The sequence below is a fragment of the Haliaeetus leucocephalus genome, unplaced genomic scaffold (genome assembly GCF_000737465.1).
Source record: "Haliaeetus leucocephalus isolate CR32 unplaced genomic scaffold, Haliaeetus_leucocephalus-4.0 Scaffold68, whole genome shotgun sequence".
Lineage (NCBI taxonomy): Eukaryota > Metazoa > Chordata > Aves > Accipitriformes > Accipitridae > Haliaeetus > Haliaeetus leucocephalus.
The window spans coordinates 535421-553929 of record NW_010972504.1 but is presented as its reverse complement, the minus strand read 5'-3'; the positions used below and the strand labels follow the sequence as shown (position 1 = coordinate 553929).

At 41.7% G+C, this 18509-nt stretch overlaps 2 protein-coding genes across 4 annotated transcripts in view; one reads left to right on the top strand and one right to left on the bottom strand.

Moving 5' to 3' along the window:
* MAGI3 (membrane associated guanylate kinase, WW and PDZ domain containing 3) overlaps positions 1 to 2776 on the top strand; it is a 99273-nt gene extending 96497 nt beyond the window's left edge. Inside the window, exon 21 of the mRNA XM_010579684.1 lies at positions 1677 to 2776. Within this exon, the coding sequence (XP_010577986.1) occupies positions 1677 to 2776 (1100 nt within the window). The remainder of the gene's footprint in view (positions 1 to 1676) is intronic.
* Positions 2777 to 5758: 2982 nt separating this feature from the next.
* On the bottom strand, positions 5759 to 17185 carry PHTF1 (putative homeodomain transcription factor 1). Of its 3 annotated transcripts, XM_010578726.1 has the most exons (18): positions 17117 to 17185; positions 16996 to 17052; positions 16851 to 16920; positions 16241 to 16399; positions 15843 to 16002; positions 14924 to 15049; positions 13934 to 14093; positions 12674 to 12841; positions 12517 to 12594; positions 11518 to 11727; positions 10981 to 11109; positions 10287 to 10559; positions 9457 to 9588; positions 9174 to 9260; positions 8125 to 8280; positions 7621 to 7716; positions 6820 to 6945; positions 5759 to 6403 (listed from the first exon to the last, which is right to left on the bottom strand). In XM_010578726.1, exons 1-18 carry the CDS (start codon positions 17159 to 17161, stop codon positions 6383 to 6385), a joined length of 2253 nt encoding a protein of 750 aa, XP_010577028.1. In that variant the 5' UTR covers positions 17162 to 17185; the 3' UTR covers positions 5759 to 6382. The 3 variants fall into 3 exon arrangements, with proteins under 3 accessions (XP_010577028.1, XP_010577021.1, XP_010577036.1); XM_010578719.1 differs by having other exon boundaries at positions 16851 to 17052; XM_010578734.1 differs by lacking the exons at positions 16241 to 16399; positions 16851 to 16920; positions 16996 to 17052; positions 17117 to 17185 and having other exon boundaries at positions 15772 to 15846.
* Between the last annotated feature and the right edge of the window lie 1324 nt (positions 17186 to 18509).

Genomic DNA, 18509 nt, shown 5'->3' with positions numbered 1-18509 from the left:
AAAAAACCCCCCCCCCCCCCCCCCCAAAAAAAAGGACAGAACAGCAAATGCTTGCAGGAGCTCTGAGTTCAGCTACAGAGCACAGAAATTATGATTTTTGAGTCTAACTTAGGAAACGTTTTGAAACTACAAATCAAAACAACTTGTGGCAGTGGCAGTATTTTAAAGCAAAGAACACTTTTTGTCCGAGTACATGTTTTAGTCTTTTAACTTTTGATGCTGACACCAAGATTCTGATAGTAAACTTCTTAAATTGTAGGGTCACATTTTCTGATGAAGAGTTTTTCAATAATAGTGACCAACCATGAGTTTATCCTTTGTGAATTTTAAAACACAAAGTTTGAACTACCAAATAGTTTGTTGTGTTCAGGCAGCAACTGGCATCCACTCAAGGGGTAAAATCTGCTCAGAACTTTCTCCATTTCTTTCCTCCAGAGAGCTAGAAGATGGCCCGTAACATCTTACTGTTCCAACCTTCACAGCACAGTAAAATCAGTGAATTAGCGCATGGCACAGAAACAGCCCATCTGTGAACTGTGAAGTCTGTTCTGTGCCATCTTGCTAGATTCCTGGCTGGCTGGGTTTGTCTCTCTCACTGAATTACCTTGTCATTAAGGGTGAAAGTTAAATATAGTCTTCCTTGTGTTCTGATGAGCTTCTGTTGAGGTCCTCTTTAAAATTAGCATTTACAAGTTAGAAGAGAGGGAGGCAGTGTGAGGGCACCTCCAGCTCTCTCCTTACTAATAGCTATTTAAGCTTGGTATAATTTCAGCAGTGGTAAATGGTGTTTATCCTGCACTGTGAGGGCTGTGCAGTAGTTGCCTGGAATCACTCCTGGCCCTCTTGTTCACGGAAATCTCCTGAGTCTGAGGTAGAAACACAGAATCATAGAAGAGTCTGAAGGAACCTCTTGGTCCTTTTGGAGACCATTTGGTCCAGCCCTCTGTCCAAAGTGCAGCCTGAGATTAGGTTAAGCAACTTAGATTAGATGAGCAACAGTGGAGAGGGGAAGGGTTTTGTTGCCTCTTGTCTTGCTGTTAATCATACATTTCTGATTGAAATCTTGCTTGCTGTACTCTGATTTTGGTATGTAGTTCTGGGCTTTTTCTCTTCCTCCTTCAGGTTTGGCTCCTTCCAGTCTGTGTCCCTACGTGAAACCTGAGCAACATTAAGGGCTTTCAGTGCTTTTCTTGGTTTTTCCTTAAAGACTTGGTAAATCTGCATGTCTTGTGTTTCATCTCTTCCTATTATTAAAGTGCAAAGCTATGAATAACCTCAACTTTTCACTGTTTTCAGTTTCCTTTTAGCATAACAGTTTCAGTTAATTTGGTTTTCTTACATTAAACAATGTAGGTCAGGGACTTTCTATTTTGCAATTTTGCTGTGTAGGCTCTAAAGTTGTGCTGATACAAGATGGTGTCAGTCCCACAGGGATCATGCCAGCATTCTAAGCACAAGTTTTTTTCCAAAATCACATCCTTATTGTGGTTGTAGGTTGCAGAATAATGCAATATAGAAAACTGACTAAGACTTCAAGAGTATGCCACTACATAGTCTGTTAAATTGAAGATTTCATGTAACATCCTGGAACCCCAGTAGTATGCACGTTTCTAAAATATTTAGTGGGTTTTTGTTGTTTAAGTCATTTAGTCAAATCTCTCACTGTTCATTTCCAGGTGATTGGGATAGTTATAATCCATCTTCGTCAAATGTAATATATGAAGAACAGTCACCATTATCTTCATCTTCACATTCTGCTTCCCCATCTGAAGTGTGTTATTTACCAGTACCAGGAGAAGCTTTAACGAGAGTTCAGCTGTCTGAGAAACTGGAACAAGCAAAGAACACTGTGCCTGAAAAGATAAGCACTTTAACTGAAAACCAGTTTGAGATGAAGCCTCAGTCTTCTCCCCAGAGAACAAAGAACAGATGGGAATGTCCCTCCAGCCCTGGGTTTGAAATCACAACAAGTAGTTTGGAAGTAGGGACCAGAAGAGACAGATCTGCAAGTCCAGAAAAGTTAGTGGCTGCTGAGGGACACCTTCACACAGGATTCCATGGCCCCAGAAAAGGGGACCCTGAAAAAACCTACAGCAATCTCTCGCATAAATCTGACAGTTCCAGAAAGAGTGAGAATAAACCCACAGAAACCGGGATGAACAATAGTAACAAAAAAGAGTATTCCAGTGGAAAGCAAGGAAGGTCTGCCAGTCCCCAAAAGCATCTCAGTAAGCAAGGAAATGTAGAAAGGGTAGGCAGGTTACAAGAATATCAGAATAGAACAACTGGTGGTGGTAAGATGACTGTTGAGCAATTGAAAGGTGGAAACGGTAAAACAGGAGTCACCAGGAAAGACACAAAGCAGATGACTTCTGGAAAGATGGAAGGGTGGTCTCCAGAACGACAACATGCAGCATTTGATGACAATCATCTTCCATTCAGTGACTCTAGGAGAAACGCATCTGAAGATGAAAAAACAAAGTTGTCAAACTCTGGAGAGCCAAGTTCCAGCAGATTCAAAACTTCCAGTCTTTCCAATATTCCACTGCTTTCCATGGAGAAACAAAGAAGGCTAGAAACACAGGAGATGCTTATGCTGAACAGACAACATGGAGAGAGACACACGGAGCTACCCAATGAAACCAAAGATGATGGAATTTCCAAATCCGAGAATAGTTCTCCAGTTAAGAAAACACCAATAACTCCTGGACCTTGGAGGGTACCAAGCGCATGTAAAGTCACCCAAACAGCAGGTGTGGCTGAAAAACGGGTTTGACTGACGCTTTTTTTTAGAACATGTTTTAATCAGGTTGCTAATACTGGTCATCTAAAAGCATTGTTTCTTTTCACGAAGTTGTCATTTTTTTCAGAAACTGGTTAGAGGGTGGAAAGTATTTGATTCATTCTTAAATTATCTAAGCTGCATGAAGGACCTTTTGGATTGCTTAAATGAAACTCTTCCATAAGCTGCTGTCCCCTTGTCCTTTTGAAGGCGGTGTTCTGCTGCTCTCAACGTTGCACTGCTACGGCTTTCTCAGATAGTATTGTGAGTTTCTGAACAAAATTATTTAATGCCTATATTGCCAATGTGATCATGACTCACTTCTTGTTCTTGTGCCAAGTTAGCTACTGTATCCAGTCAATCTAATCCTTCTTGTATGTATTCCAGTCACAGAAAAGGCAAGGTTTTGTTTGAAATGGGTATTTTCTCAAGAGCATGTTGCATGTTTACATAAGGAAAAACACATGTTCTTGCTGGTTCAGTAAGAAGATGGGTGGGTTGGTTTTATCAATTCTAGGGCAGCAAACGAGCCTGTTGCTGTTCAGTTGATGTTTTTTCTTAAATTTTTATACCTAATACAGAATCGTGTAGATAAAAATTATATTTGACATAATCAATGTTTTGTAATTTTGCTTTTTATGAACACAGCAAAATTGCTTTATTTTCTTGATTCATAAGGATGCTTATAACAACTCTTTGCAAACATGTGTCTGAAAAGAGAAAATTCTGGGTTCTGTTAAATAACATAATTCCTTTGGTTTCACTTGTGGCACTGTGTCATCCTTAGCATTCTTTGTAAACATAAGCAATGAGTGCATATTTATTTTCAGCCTCATTGTGGTGCTGTATACTGAAGTCCCATCTTTACTTAATGCTAGTTAGCAATTGGATTTTTTTCCCTGTGTAGAGAAAACAATTGACCTCTAGGACAGAACCAACTGCCATAGCAGCTTCTTAAATGAAGTTCTTGCCTGTGTATATTAGAAGTCTCCCATATTTTACTTTGAATGTGTGATCTGTTCTAAGAGTGCTAAATAGGATGATATACAGGGTACATGAGACTTAATATCTATTGTTTGGGCTAGAATACCTATTTTTTAAAAGAGGAGTGTTGCCATCAGAATTTACTGACACATCAGTCCTACAGCTGTAAGAACAGCAGACTGCATAAATTGAAGGGTTTTATTTTAGTCATGGTTTTAGTGATGATTTCCTGATGTGTTAGGTTTTTAATGACTGCAAAAAAGTGGTAAAAGGAGCCCATTGGTCCAGATTGCAGAAAGAGAGAGAAGTGTTAAAGGTCAAGCTTTACTTACTCATGTTAAAATTCAAACTAATATGATTTGCTATTTGAAAGTGAAAGAGTGAATATAGGGTTCTGGCTTTGAAACATTTAATGTTTTTAAAGCTTAATGAAGCACAGTGAATCAGTTCTGAGTTGAATTCTTTAGAAGTACCGATGACTACTCAAACAGCTTTTTAAACAAAGACTTTGAAAATTAAATAGGCTTTAAAGCAGATCTGAACTGTGCTCTGCTGCTTGACATTGGATGATCCATTGAGATTTGCTGTGTAGCATAATATGTACAAATACTCCATGTTGTGGAGTATGACTGTGAAAATATTTAATACTTTGAAGTAGCCTATGTAGATATTAACCATGTATTCTTAACAAGAGATTCTGTTTTATGTTGAGTTGTATGCACTTGCCCTAACCACTGAGTACAGTAACAAATTTCAGATGTTTAATACAAAGATGAATTAGCACCACTGAAATTATTTCCCTGTCATCAGCTACCCCTGTATTTTTTCTATATGTTAATGTGACCTGATTTAGTGTCTTACCTGTCTGTGATTTCTCCTTCCATAGAACTTGTATCTGTACTTACTGTATCAGATGACTTAGCAATGTGGCCTTGGAATGCTAAGCAATGTATGGATGTACTGGGTGTAAATGTTTATATATTGTACAGCACCTTTATACATACTTCTGAGGTTCTGACTAGAGAGAGACCTGTAAATCGCTCATTATTTTTTATATAGATATTAAAAAGAAACTCCAGTTCTTGGCCTGTTGGTTCTGCACTGTATAAAACATTCTTGGTTGACTTTCAGTGATATGATACTTTGAACAGCTAAATCGGACCCAGGTTTTACCCACAAACATAATACTCTTCTGGAAAACAAATGCAATTTATTATTGGCAGTTTCCTTGACTCTGTTCAAATAACAGATGTTCAACAAAGGTATTATAAAAATCATTAAGTCATGTAGAAAGAGTTGTTAATGATGAAATATTTGTACTGTAGGTTTATTTGTACATTTTGATATATAAAATTGTCATCTCCTTTTACATCTTACAACTTTTCCTTGTACAGAAAATAGCTGTAAACAATTTACTACCAAAAATTCTTACGCTATCTTACCCCTTATGTGAAAGAATGAAGCTATGAAAAGTTCCTCAGTTTTTGCTTTTTTCATTACTAATAAATAGAAGGTAGCAGTCAGTTAAGGAAAACATAAGCTTTACAGGTGTCATTAAAACATTTTTTCTGTCCTATGCCCTTTCTAAACATTGATCTACTTTTGGGTGAGGAAGTCTTTGCCACATCTCTTCCACTGAACTGATTCTCACAACAGATTTCTTCCTCAGGTATTCCAGTGTAAGGCACTGCTGCAGTGCGGAGCTGCAACAGCTGCTCAACACCACTGAGCAAAGCTGGTTGTCAGAAGGAGACACACTGGGATGCCCTCGGGACATAGCCCAGGCAAAGCATAACTGAGGTGTTACAGGGAATGAACAGAGCGAAACATTCCATAGTTGATAAATGCTTTACTGGTAGCAGCGTGTGTTGTGAGGTTGTTCTCATGTAACTAATGCTTTCCAGAAAATGATCATCATTTATTTGCAGAACACCCAACATAAGCCAGCCAGCAGCAGTCTCTTACATTGCTTAACTGTCAACATGGAGGCAGACAAATTTCACTGCTTCCTGCAGTAGTTCAGGATAAAGAGGCAAAGCCTCAAGCACACTGAGCTTTTAAGAAACACTCTTCAGCACATTCAGATAAATGCATCTAAGTATTACCAGTCTGAGCAGAGCTCTGAAGAAAGATGCATAAACTGAAACATTTCAGTGTAGCTCTAGAGCTCTCTGAAAAAGGATGATGCTAACTGAAACAGGAGGGCTGACTCATCACTTCTCACATGCACAGGATTCAGGCTTTACAGAAACAAGGCACCTGCAGCAATCACCAGTGTCCCTCCAGTAGGAGCTCTTGTATGGCTTTCAGTGTTTGATGCCCCACACAGTTCCATCTATTTTCAGTGTCAGCTTCTAAGTAGTAGGCCCCATTAATTCTGTTTTGCTGTGTATGCATGCCATGGGATGACTTCACTGATTAGACCAGCTTATTCTGTATGTTGTAGAACAGTAAAGCAGAGGGAGGGCTTTTGATACGTACACTGAGAATCCATTCAAAAAATTGTAATTAGTTTTCTGTAGTTTGAGAGCACCTCTGCTTTTTGCCCAAGCTATTAGTTATCTTCTCTGGTCTGTCTTCCTGGCAGAGAGGGCTGAGCGCTGATGTTTGGTCAGTTCACGGTTTAATTTTCCATAACTGAAAAGAGATACTAAGAGTGAGAATGCTTTTCATCTATAGGTAAGACAGTCTCTTTTGCCTGTCATGCATTGAATGCTCTGCTCAGCGAGCTCCAAGTTAAGTGTGAGCCACAGGAGGACTGTGTCTTCATTCCCAAGGGAAAGAACCCAGGATTCTGACTAACAAACAGCTTTAAGTGGGCACTGAAGACCTGAACAGGGCTGAAATTTGTCAGCCCTGTCCTCCCCCCAAAAAAAACCTGGCTCAGGGGATGGAGAGTCATTCAGCATGGTCTGTTCTCTGAACTACCATGTAGAGGGATCCTAATTCAAACCCACAACCTTTCTTCTGCTTGGGTGGGAGGAATTTGGCAATGGTACAAAAGTGACCCCTACAAGACATTTCCTGTTAGTTTGCATGGGAGTTATACTTACTCTGATATTGAATCCTAGAAGATCACTTATAACACCTGAGACAGCAGAGAGTATTACAACACGTGTTATATTGTAGATTAGTGGATTCATGGTCAGTCCATACAGCCTAAATGGAGTATCTAATTCCTGCAGTAAAAGGCAAAAAAAAGTCCATTAGCATTCATCAATACCAGAAGCACTTAATCCTCTGACTTTTAGCTTAGTAGTGGTGCTCTGGCAGATGTTGCTAACCATGCACTGCCTCTGTATCCTTTCTTAAATGTATGTACAGAAATTCCCACTCCATTTCAGGCCTCCCAGCTCAATGTTTTCTAACAAACAAACAGCCATGCTGAATCTGCAAGTCCCCTTTGTAGCAACACTAGCTGCATAAAAAGAGCTTGACACAACAAGCTGTAGAATTTGTCTAGACTAGTTTATGTGACTTAGACTATGCTCTTTCATTTCCAAATACCTACTCTGCTACTGTCATCAAGCTTCAACATCGAAGCTGCTGAAGGAGAACGAGATTCAAGCAGTAAGGAGACATGCTACGTTCATACTAGCCTCTCCTCTCACCTAAATCATAGTTAAGCCACTACTAACCAAATGTTTGCAGCGCTAATTAACCACACTGGTCTTCTATTGCTTGATCTTACACCACAGCTACAGAAGCACAGAAAACCTCCCTTAGTTAGTTCTCACAAACTTACCTAATCAAGAGACAAGAGAAATGGGAAGAACAAAAACACACAGTCATTGTCATTAATCATTGCTTCCATAAAATTTAGCAACTGTATATTTTTGGGGAGAGTAGCTTACCTTCAGTAGCTTTGTAGATAGTTTCAAAACATTGTTTACTAGAGACAGCTGTTCTTTCTTGTTTGGCTTCTTCTCCATCTTTAGGTATAAGTTTATCTGTGACAGAGACATTACAGATTGGATGTTAATATTCCAGCACTAGCCCCCAACTAATTTCCAAGGGAAATTAGAGCCATTTTTTGCAGTCTACTCTCACTCCTAAAGAAGTGATGCATCCACAGACAGGAATTTAGCAGTGAGAATATCATTCTTTTTCCAATTGACATGGCTAATGTGTTAATCCAGAGACAAAATAACCTGGAATTTTAGAATTTGAGTCTGTCCAAACATTTAACAGCTTGTCCTTCCCCAGTTGTACAGTGTTCTGTTACCTTCTGTCCAGCACAAGGGTTGATCTCTAAATTTTAAAATTTTATTCCAGTACTTTTTAAGCTGGTTTGAAATGCAGTAATTATATCCAAGCAAGCCACAAAGCCAAAGGGAGAATAAGCTAAATGGAGATACCTGCTCAGTGAGCAAGACTGAAATATTACTGTATTTCTTGTTGGTTTCAGAGCCCAAAGATGCCAGACGTAGTAAAAAAAGAAGTAGTGCTGCCTCCCAGATCAGGAACTCCCAGTTGTAAGCTGCATTCAGAAATGTTTTGTGACCCTTAAGAACCTGTATTGAAAAAAAAAAAGTGCCAGTGTCAATAACAAGTAACATGCCTGTTCTTGGGAGAAGCACAATAGCATTGCCCTTACTCCTCTTCTGAACAGACATCCATCCGTGCTCTACAGCTACTGACAGTTTTTCCCTTGAAGTGTAATTCGTTCATGTAACTAGGTTAAAGGAAAAGGTCTGGTTTCCAACCTGGCTTTAGCCTGGAATTTGATTTTTTTCTTTCTACTTACTTAGAAAAGGACACTTGTTCTTCCTCTTTCCAATTAACAGGCAATAAGGTGTCATTCCTTTCACATGTGCTTGTCCTACTGGCAGCCTCAGACCACCACAGCCAGGCTAAGTTGATTCTGCCTTTCCCAGTATGTACTCACTGGGTCTAACAGAGCAGGACTAGGATTGTCATTACTTCCTCCAGAAACCTGTGGCTTACAAAAGCAATCACAGCAGTGAGACTCAGTATCTACTAATCATCAGTCTTACTGCTACCGCCACTGCATCTTCATGGTATCAAGAACTTGCCTAAACATTATAACGAGTCTCTTGCCAAAACCAAAGAAACCAAGAGAAGCTCCAGCATTAACACTGCTTACTATAACAGAAGGTTTAGTGAAGGATTAAAAGTTGTAAGTAATAGTTATTGACCTGCTTTTCAACAACAGTGGTTAAAGAGGATGCTACAATTAGCCCTCTAAAGTAAGATGTCCTGTGAACATAGAGAATGAATATCTATTACCCACTAAACATTACAAAGCTTTTAAAAAATGCAAACCACTCCATGTTACTTTGGAGACAAACAGCTACAGTTCAAGCACTTTGTAGGTTGGCAAAAGAAAATCCTCCAGTAGTTTGGGAGTTTTCCACCTACTTTAAAAACAAAGTTAAAATCTCACCTGGGCACAGCATATAAAAGCAATTGAAAGAGCCAGTAAAAAGATTGACGATACAACAACATCCACAGATCGCTGGGGGCCTCGCCTCTACAGAAACAAAGACACTGTGTCAGGTCTAAGGCTTGGATGCAGAGCTGTGAAGTCAAGGCTCACCACAAACAAAAAATTGTTTAACAATTCAAGCAGTGCTGTCTGAAGTGCCAAACAACAGTGAGGTAAAGTACATGTACCTAGAGACTTGGTTACACTCTCTGTAATAATCAAATCTTGCATCAGAACTGACCTTTAGATAGGAACGAAGGGATAACCAGATCTTAATGTTTTCTACCTTCTTGAGTCTAAAGTGAGGAATTTCATATTTCCTGGCTTTCCGAGCAGATGTAATGTGACTAAAAAGCTTGGCAAACAAAAACCTCTGCAAATTAAAAACAAAAACATACACACACAAATGTAAATTAGTCTAAACCAAAAAAGATTGCTTGGGATTGCTTAGTGGTAACTGGCAGAAAAGGTTAGCTTTGTGGCACACTGAGGGAGCCTAACGGGGGACCTCAGTGCAAGACCTCTCTCAGATAAATAACTGTAGTCATCGTGGGATGGCAGAGGTAGAACTGCTATTGCTATGCACAATTAGCCACAGAGCTCTCGCTAAAACAGTAACACCAGCCTGCCTACCACACAATATTTACAGCCACTTCAACAAAGCTACTGCCCACAGTCATGAGGGAGCTGAACACAATGGAGCCAACTATCTAATGCTCCATCTTAGAACAGGCCAATTAAGTAGGCTGCTTCTTTTTCCCACACAGCTCCATGTTGAAGCATTCACTTCCATGCAGAGTGCCATTTCAAGATGTTAAAATGTTATTTTTCCCTTGGGGGCAGGGTAAGAGGGGGAGCACAGGGGTCAGGGAGGGTACTGACAGGTTTAAGTTGTGACTGATGAATAGGAGTCTTACCAGACTCCCCTACCTAAACTTCTCAGACATCTTACCAGCTTTGACACCTGAGCTTGCTAAGACATGCTTGTCTTGCCTGTGTCTCGAGAAAGTGTGGTTTTGGTAGAACACCTGCCTCAGGGTTCATGAAAGGGAACAGCACATTTAAACCTACCTGTTTGTATGTCCTCTCAGCAACACACATCATGAAGAAAAACATCCAGGTTAAGCAAAGTCTTTCAAGGAAGTTGATCGCAGACAAAACAATGACAGGGGTGCTAGCAGGTGCTCCACAAAAGATGTGCAAAAGCTCCTTCAGAGAAATGGAGCACAGCTGCTCCAGGTTATCAGTGCGAAAGAGTCTGTAGAGGAATGGTAGGAACGCTAATCCAATGGTGATGACATTTCCCAGCATTTGATACCCCACTCCTTGCTGGTAGGCATTAACCTGGAAAAATAGGATGATTACCTGGGGTTTTGCATCAAGGAAAAGGCATGCTGTTGTGACAGCATTAATTCTATCAAGCTTTCAGTTCCCCTTCCCTTCAGAGGACATGGCCTAAAATAATTCCACCCATTTCAGTACAACAACAATCAATTAGTCAATAAATAATAAAACCACCACCTTCAGCACACTGCAGAGACACAGCCAACAATAATCAGCTCTGATTAGTCTTCAGCAGGACCTCCTAAATTTTGGTTTATGCCATTTTTAAGTAAGAACATTTGGGACAACTGTATTTGCAGTTGAGGAAGGACCAGTTTTATACCGCACCTCATATTTGCATGTATAGCTATTTTCATGTTTCTTGGTGGTGATTTTTTAAAGTGTGAGGGAGAGAGGTTGCAATGCCTTACAGCCCTCTTACCCTGCTCATGATAATCCCACTGATCTCCAGCACAGACATGTCCACCTTCTTACAGTCATTCCCTTCCCAGATCAGTGCACTCACTTTTGCAGATGCTGGACTTGTATTCTGCAGCCAAAACAAATGGTTCTATAAAAGAGAAATGAATGCAAAAGGTGTATAATCTATTTCTGTCCTGCTATTAAATAATGCTTTTTCCTAGAAAGTATTTAGATTGAGGGGGATTCCTAATTTGTCTTTGGGTAAAATATTTTGTTTGGGGATGCAGTGGTCCAGATAATACCAGTGGGGAGGAGGGAGCTGATCACTGATACTGTTTAGATCATTCCAGACTTCCATGTGATTAGCACAGTTGACAGAATGGGCTCATCCAGCATTAGGTTGCTCACATTAGACCAACAGCATTCAGATGTGTCTCATATTAGTTGGGCAGACGGGGCGGGGGGGAAAGAGGGGAACCTGAAACAGGGAAAAAAAAGAGGGGGGATGTGGAAATCTTTCACAGTGTTCTCAGCTACTGGATACAAATCAACAAACCTGCTGGAAAACGTCTTCCTTCAAATCCCGCCTGGTACCTCTTACAGTCATTTCCTCACTGTCACTGGTGCAGGACGAGCGACACTCTGGCCCATGAAGCAGATCATCCCAAAGCATGTCTTCTGTCTCAGAGTCATGGCGAGTACTTTCTGAGTCTCTCCGGGTTGCACTACAGCTCCGGGATCCCACACTAATGCAGGACCTTGAGTCCTTTGAAGCAGAGCAAAATTTACACAGCACAGCCCTGCACTGTTTGCAGAACCACCTCCTCTATCCCCCCCCAGCAATTGGCTAAATCAGCTTCCAGGGGCAGCTGAGAACTCCCAGACACACCCACCTGGTGCAAACTGTTGTGACAGTGTTTGCAACCAGCATTTCTAGACAGGAAGGCACACAGGTAGCATTAGTTCCCCACCTCTATTCCCAACTTTACAAAATAAAAATTGACTTATTCGTTCTAATGCAAAAGTTTTCTGGCTTTTGCATAATCTATTTTAAAATTTCATTCACATTTTATATTTAGTTATAGATATTTATATTCATAATTTGATATTAATATATTTTATTTCTACTTTATTTTCAGGTGGGGGGAGTGGCAGGGGGCAAAATAAAGTAATGAAGTGAATGAGTATGTATCACAGAATGGATTTACTCTTTCATTTTAAAATCAAACTTTATTAGCCTAAAAGCTACAATGCAGAGCTGCCTCCCAAACCACAAGACCAATTGTAGCAATTGAACATGAGCAATTAGAGGCAGTTTGGACCATACTACGCTGCCAATAGAGTGATTTTGTTTGTTTTGTTTTTGTTAAAAAAAAAGTAACCTACTCACAATTGTGAACAAAGTTTACAAGCTGCAAACAAGCAGGGAGGGAGGCCACACCTTATACCTGAAGACGCAGAAGCACTATCATTTACTAATGGTCTGTTTTGATGGGGAGGATGCCCCTACACTGGCCAGGCTCAGTAAAGCTGTCTCTTGAATTTATAACCGTACCTGACTATATAACGTAGATTCTAGTTCAGATTCCACGACACTATCAGAGTCTCTGGCACCTTTCAGGGCTTGCTTGACCTGCCAAAACAAAGGAAAACCAGCTCATTATCCACAGCAAAAAATTTTGTGGAAAATGGCATAAATTCAACATGAGTACCTGTGAGACAGCCTGGTTCAGAGAAACAAGAGGCCTCTTCTCTTCATAGCTATTGTCACTGGAAGCCCCTTCTACATTCTGGTGTAACAAGATCCGTTGTGCCATTGCTTCAGCATCCTCCTCACTCGAAAGCTCATCAGAAACGCCCCCTCTGTTGGTGCAGTCATCCTAGAAATACAGCAGTCAAAATAAGACGAAGGCACCAATAAAGGACCAGCCTGAATTGCATCAAACCAAAGGTTCAAAGCCAGTCCTCCTACTACACTGGTATACACAGTAATCTCTTATTACCTGCAAAAGCCAGCAGAAGATGATCTCCATAGAATATGCAGAAACAGAATCCAACTTAGCATCACAGAGACATCACAAATTTTAGCTCCTTACCCCCAACTCTTGCCTTGCCTTGCCACAGAGGTAATGAGAGGGAATCTTGGGCAGGGTGGAGCTGGATGTGGGGCAAAGGCACGAAGAGGCAGCAGCAGCTGTCGGCTGTATCTTACCAGCAACCTTAAGCCCAGGAGAACAGATGTGTCTACAAGCTGGTGGCTAGCAGGCCCAAAATCATGAGATGTGTCCCCCTACACCTAGCTCTGCTCCTCTCCAAATGCCTAGAAATAGAGAAGTTGGGATGGCATAGTACTACGGTGTCCCACACAGATTCTAATCTAAGTAAGTTCTTCACGTGTGAGTTCACGCCTTACCGACCCAGAAGAGCCTCAAAAGTAACTCCACAAAGCTTTATGTTTTAGAGATTTCAACAGAGGTAACGATGCTTTAGTTCTGTCTTTCTCTCTCCCAAGGGATGTTTCAGTCTTTACTTTCCTGCCTCCCCTCTGAGAGGATATTGTGGGGAACTGTTTGCAAGGTGAATTATTTTACACAACTGCTTTTAAAAATTGCCAATTTATGTATTTTTAATTATTATCAGCAGTCTTCCTTAACTGAACATCTTGTGATGGGAAGTCTCTACAACTAAATGAGTGCTTTGGTAGAACAGACATTTTCCAGGATTATCTGTGTTTGACATACTTGACTATTCTAACAGATGAAAAGATGCTGACAGTAAAGTATCAGCAGCATGTCAGCTGGTCAATCCAGAAGTAGAAAGGGTTTTTAAGGTTTCCTATAGGCAAGCAAAGATTAGTAGAAGAAGAGTATCTTGTATTAGATCAAACCATACAGTTAAGTATCAACAACCTTTTGGGCACATACAGAATATACTGAAATTTGCAACTTCAAATGGATCTTTCCTGCCAGTACCTGATGGCTCTTTTCCTCATCGGAAAGTTTATTTTTCTCTTTGAAGTGCAACAGCCTGTATTCAGATCTGGCATGTCTGTGTTTAATGCCATTATTCACAGCATTCACACCATTTTCTGTCTCAGTCCCTTTCTCAGCTACCAGCTTTACTCTTCTAATCCTATGAGAGAAAATACAATTAAATGCTTTTATGTCAGAGAAAAACTCTTTGAGGAAAACATCATGGTCTCTTTCACTTGCCACACGGGTACAACATTAAACACTATAGCTAAGGGAATACATAATTGTCGTCTGCTGACAGGCTCTTTGTGTCCTAATTCTGTTGAAGAGACTTTTATCTGCTTCACTCTCACTGGGTGGTTCTTCGTAACGCTAATAGCATCTTAAAACTTCTAAACCAAGAGGAAAATTTTTTCTTATTATTATTTTGAAAAAAATAAATAAGAGCCATTCAGAAGACAAAAAGTCCTCATCAAGAGAAAGGACCTGTCAGTTGAAAACTCATCAAGAAACTCACCTGATAAAACGGTAGAAGACAATGAAGTATTATCCCAAACAATCTATCCTCCTTTTCCTCGAGTTACTTTTAAAAAAAGTAAGGTGGTAAAGTGGGATGACTATCCAAGCAACTTAAACTAGAAGGCACAATTGCTTCTGGAAATCAGGTAAGACAGTAATATAATTTGAGCATACATATTCAAGAAAGGTCGCTTATCTGATAAATAAAAATAAGCTCTGCCACTTTCAGCAACTCATCTAACACTCAGTTTTAGCTATACTGTGAGATATGATATGATCTCCTAATAAGGACATACTAAAAATTCACGAGGAATCAGCCTCCTACAATACCAAGAGTGCTTTTAGTTCAAAAGAAACTAATTGGCAGACTTTGGGGATATCAGTGACAGTATACATTCTGTCTTCATTTTCCAGATACCAAATTGTTCAGTGTCATTACAAATACAACAAAACCCAGTGAAGATCACATACCTCCTTCGGAAAAGCATACTAAATAAATTGTTAAGAATGGATGCAGATTCAGACTGCTCTTCTTTACTGTTTTTGTCAGGAGAAGACCAACTGTTCCCATCGACACCCACAGATTTGCGTAACTTCCTGATTTTTTAAAAAAGGAGAATTAAATTTGCATAGCAACCTGCTTTTAGGTCTTTCTTAGAAGATCTCAATCAGATCTGAACAGCTTTTTAGATGCTATTTTTCTTAAGTCATGCAGACAAAATGCTTATTTCCAAATAAAATAAATTGTATTTGGATTAACAGAATCTATGCATATACCCACAGGACACCAGTACATCTCTAGTAAAGGATGCAACAGACAAAATCTGGACAAAATTTTTGCTGTAGAAATCTAATGGAGGCATGACCCTATCCACATCCATCATCTTGTGTTCAAAAATGCTGTATCAGTGTTTAAACTGACTCAGACACCTAACAGCTACAGATTTAGTCGATGGACTGTAACATCTCCCACATGCACAAACAAATTGCCAGCAATCTCTGACATCATTTCCCTCTTCTCAATACACATCAGCAATTCCCTGCAGTTAATGCCAAAGCAGGATACTGGACTGGTTTGAAAAACCTCGAAGATGCCTTTCTGCGCAGAATGCCATCCTCTGGCCACAAAGAGAAACTGTATTAAAAAGCTACGTTAGAAAGAGAAGGCCCAACTAGCAACTAAACCAGACCTATCACACCCTGGTATATTTGCAGCATTTGTCCTGATTATGAGAATATTACAAATGAGACAGAAAATATTCGTTTTCACATTTATGGTTAAATAACATTTACATAAAAGCAGAACAGAAGGTATTTACCCGTTAACTTCTACCATGAGCAATCCATCACATGCTTTGACGACAAGAAACAAACCCATTACCCCGCTCACCTCCTCCGCCTGCTCAGTCCGTTGTTTCCTGAAGGTTTGTTGATCTGGGTGGACACTATTTGACAGTGAACAGTTCCCATCAGCAACATAAGGCACATTGGTCCCATGACTTCACTCGCATTCACAACAGGCATCATGAAATACAACACAACTGCTATGACTGAAAAGGACAAAATTGTATCAAATGCAAAAATTAAGAGCATGGCCCAGTTTTTCTGTCTTAACTATTTACTTTTACTCTTGTTTTATAATTTCTGCAAATACTAGTGCCACACATCTTGACATCTACGTTAAGTAGGTTTCAGACAGGATCCTTACACTTTAGGTTATGGACTACAAAACGATGTCACATTCCTTGCAGAAAAAGGATTGTGGCACAGACTGCTGCCACCCCTTACCTTGCATAACATAGAGCACGAGGAGCCACATAAAAATACGCTGGGAGGTAACCTGTATCCACCACTGGCTGAATAACGGAAAAAATACAACTCTCACAATTCCCTTCCGAGTTAGTGATGTCCAGGGAATTTCAGGCTTGGCTTTGGCAAATGTAGAGCCTTGGAATGAAAGGAAAAACAAACAAGTCATTAATCGTGAATTTCAAGAATTTCCTTACTTATTACTTCCTCTTTGGCCACGAACAAGCCCTGTCAGAAGGCTGCAGTTCAGAAGGGTGACAGCAGCCCAACTTCAGGCACTCGTGCGGTCTACACAGCTCCAACAGCCGCGTCTAAAAGCAGCCACCCGTCTTATCTTGGCGCCCTGGCTGGTGACCCTTCCCTACCTACCTAAGTCTACTCTCACCAACCACTTCCCACTGCTTTTGCTGAGCCACCCCGAATTCCTCCCGCCTCCGCTTTCGGGTTTCTAACGCTCCTTCTGCGCCAGCGCTAGCAAGCACGGGCACCCTGCCCCGCTGCTGCTGCCAGAAAGCTGAGCGACTCGGGCTCCACAGCCGGAGAACACACACCTGCCCGGGAGCAGGCTCTCCTCTCGCGCACCGCTCACCTCTGATTAAATCCACGTCGATCAGGTCCGGCTGAATGTGACCCTTCTTCTTAGGCTTGTTTTTGAAGCCCTGCGAAGCCGAAAACAAAGGCCTGTTAGCCGCCAGGGGAGCCGAGCCCGGGCTGCGCCCGGCCGCCGCCGTTACCTTCATCTCGGTCTGCTCGATGGACTTCTCCCATATCTGCTGGTCGTAGGCCCCGATCTGGAAGGAGAGGAGGCTGAGGGCACGGCCGGGCCCGCGCCCGCCCGCGCCGCGCCGCACTCACCTTCTTCTGGTACCAGGAAATGGCATCCCTGTCTCGAGAGGCCATGGGGCGCCGCGGGGCGCAGGCGAGCTCGGGGGCGGCCCGGCCCCGGCCCCGGCCCCGGCCCCGGCCGCCGCCCGGGCCGCTGTTACCCTGGAGACCGCCGCAAGCCCGGTGCTCGACTGCCTCCGCCTGCCGCCAGCCCGCCCCCGCCCAGGCGGAACTAGGAGAGCGCCGAGCCCGGCTCCGCCCCGGCCGCCCGCCGCCGCGGCCCTGGAGCAGAAATAAGCAGCCAGGCAGGTAAAGGACAAAATCAGACTTTGTTTATTAAAAAAATACTTTACAGGAAAAAATTCTATGCATTCCGTTGGACTATTTTACAAAGAAATAGCTTAACAGTTTGACACTGGTGTACAGTCAGCTACTGACAGAAATGCACTGCGTTAGAGTATTCACACAGAGGCTCGGGCGCTTCATCGCCGCACTACTCATGGTAAAACCTCTTCGAAACACTTGCTAATGTCAATAAATATACTAAGGCCGCACAAAGCAAACAGTCTTCCAGGCAATTGTACACGTCCTCTGTAGGCAGAGACCTTAGATAAATTAAAACCACAGAAAAAAATCGTAGCTGCCAATCAAAATCAAATTAAATCACAAAAACAGCAATACAGAAGTCTCTTTACATGTTGTACAAAGAAATCAGAAGCATATGTATTTCTCTCAACACTCGGAGTGCCCCACAGACACCTCCTCAGCCCCTCCACCATCGCCCCGAGGCTGCCACGCGCTGCTGGGATTTCTCGCCAGGCAGCACGAGAACGCACAGGACGAGTTTTTGGGGGAGAGAGGCCACTTTTCTGGAGTAGAAACGAGCCTTCCCCTCTCCTCGCACCCCTTAACCAAGTACAGGGCTGCCAACACTTAGCACTCCTCGGAAACTACAATTCCAGGGCTTACACTCGGTTGATTCGGCCCTGAAAATGGCCAGGCCACACCAGATTTAAGGACTTGAGCTCACGCCTGTGGGAAAAGCTCTGACAATTAGCCTTGTCCAGGGGAACTAAACTGTAACATGCAGGAAAACTGACAGAGCACAGTAGAAAGCCCTTCTTCTGTACGGCAAGATCTATACCTGTGAAAAACGTCGATTATGAATCCCCTGAGAACACTTCACCGAGTGTCCCACCTTCCTGGAAGAGAACGTGTCAAGTATCTGCACAAAATGACTTGTAGCATGTCTAAAGGAGAGAGGAAACTGAAACGAACTGGTATTTCATATCTTCAAATTGCATTTTGCTAGTCCACTTCTAGCACAACTGAGCTACTCACCTTTATCCCAAGTGACACTTTTAAACAACAGCACTTCATTTAAAATAGAAACCTCAGCCTGAGTTACATATCTCGAAGCTGA

Excerpts from the sequence above, each read along its gene's own strand:
- PHTF1 (XM_010578719.1), bottom strand. The coding sequence starts at position 17,161 with ATGGCCTCTCGAGACAGGGATGCCATTTCCTGGTACCAGAAGAAG. Across the intron at positions 9,261-9,456 it reads CCCTTCGTTCCTATCTAAAG|AGGCGAGGCCCCCAGCGATC; the intron begins GTCAGTTCTGAT and ends TTGTTTCTGTAG. Across the intron at positions 7,717-8,124 it reads CAGTCTTGCTCACTGAGCAG|ATAAACTTATACCTAAAGAT; the intron begins GTATCTCCATTT and ends TCTCTGTCACAG.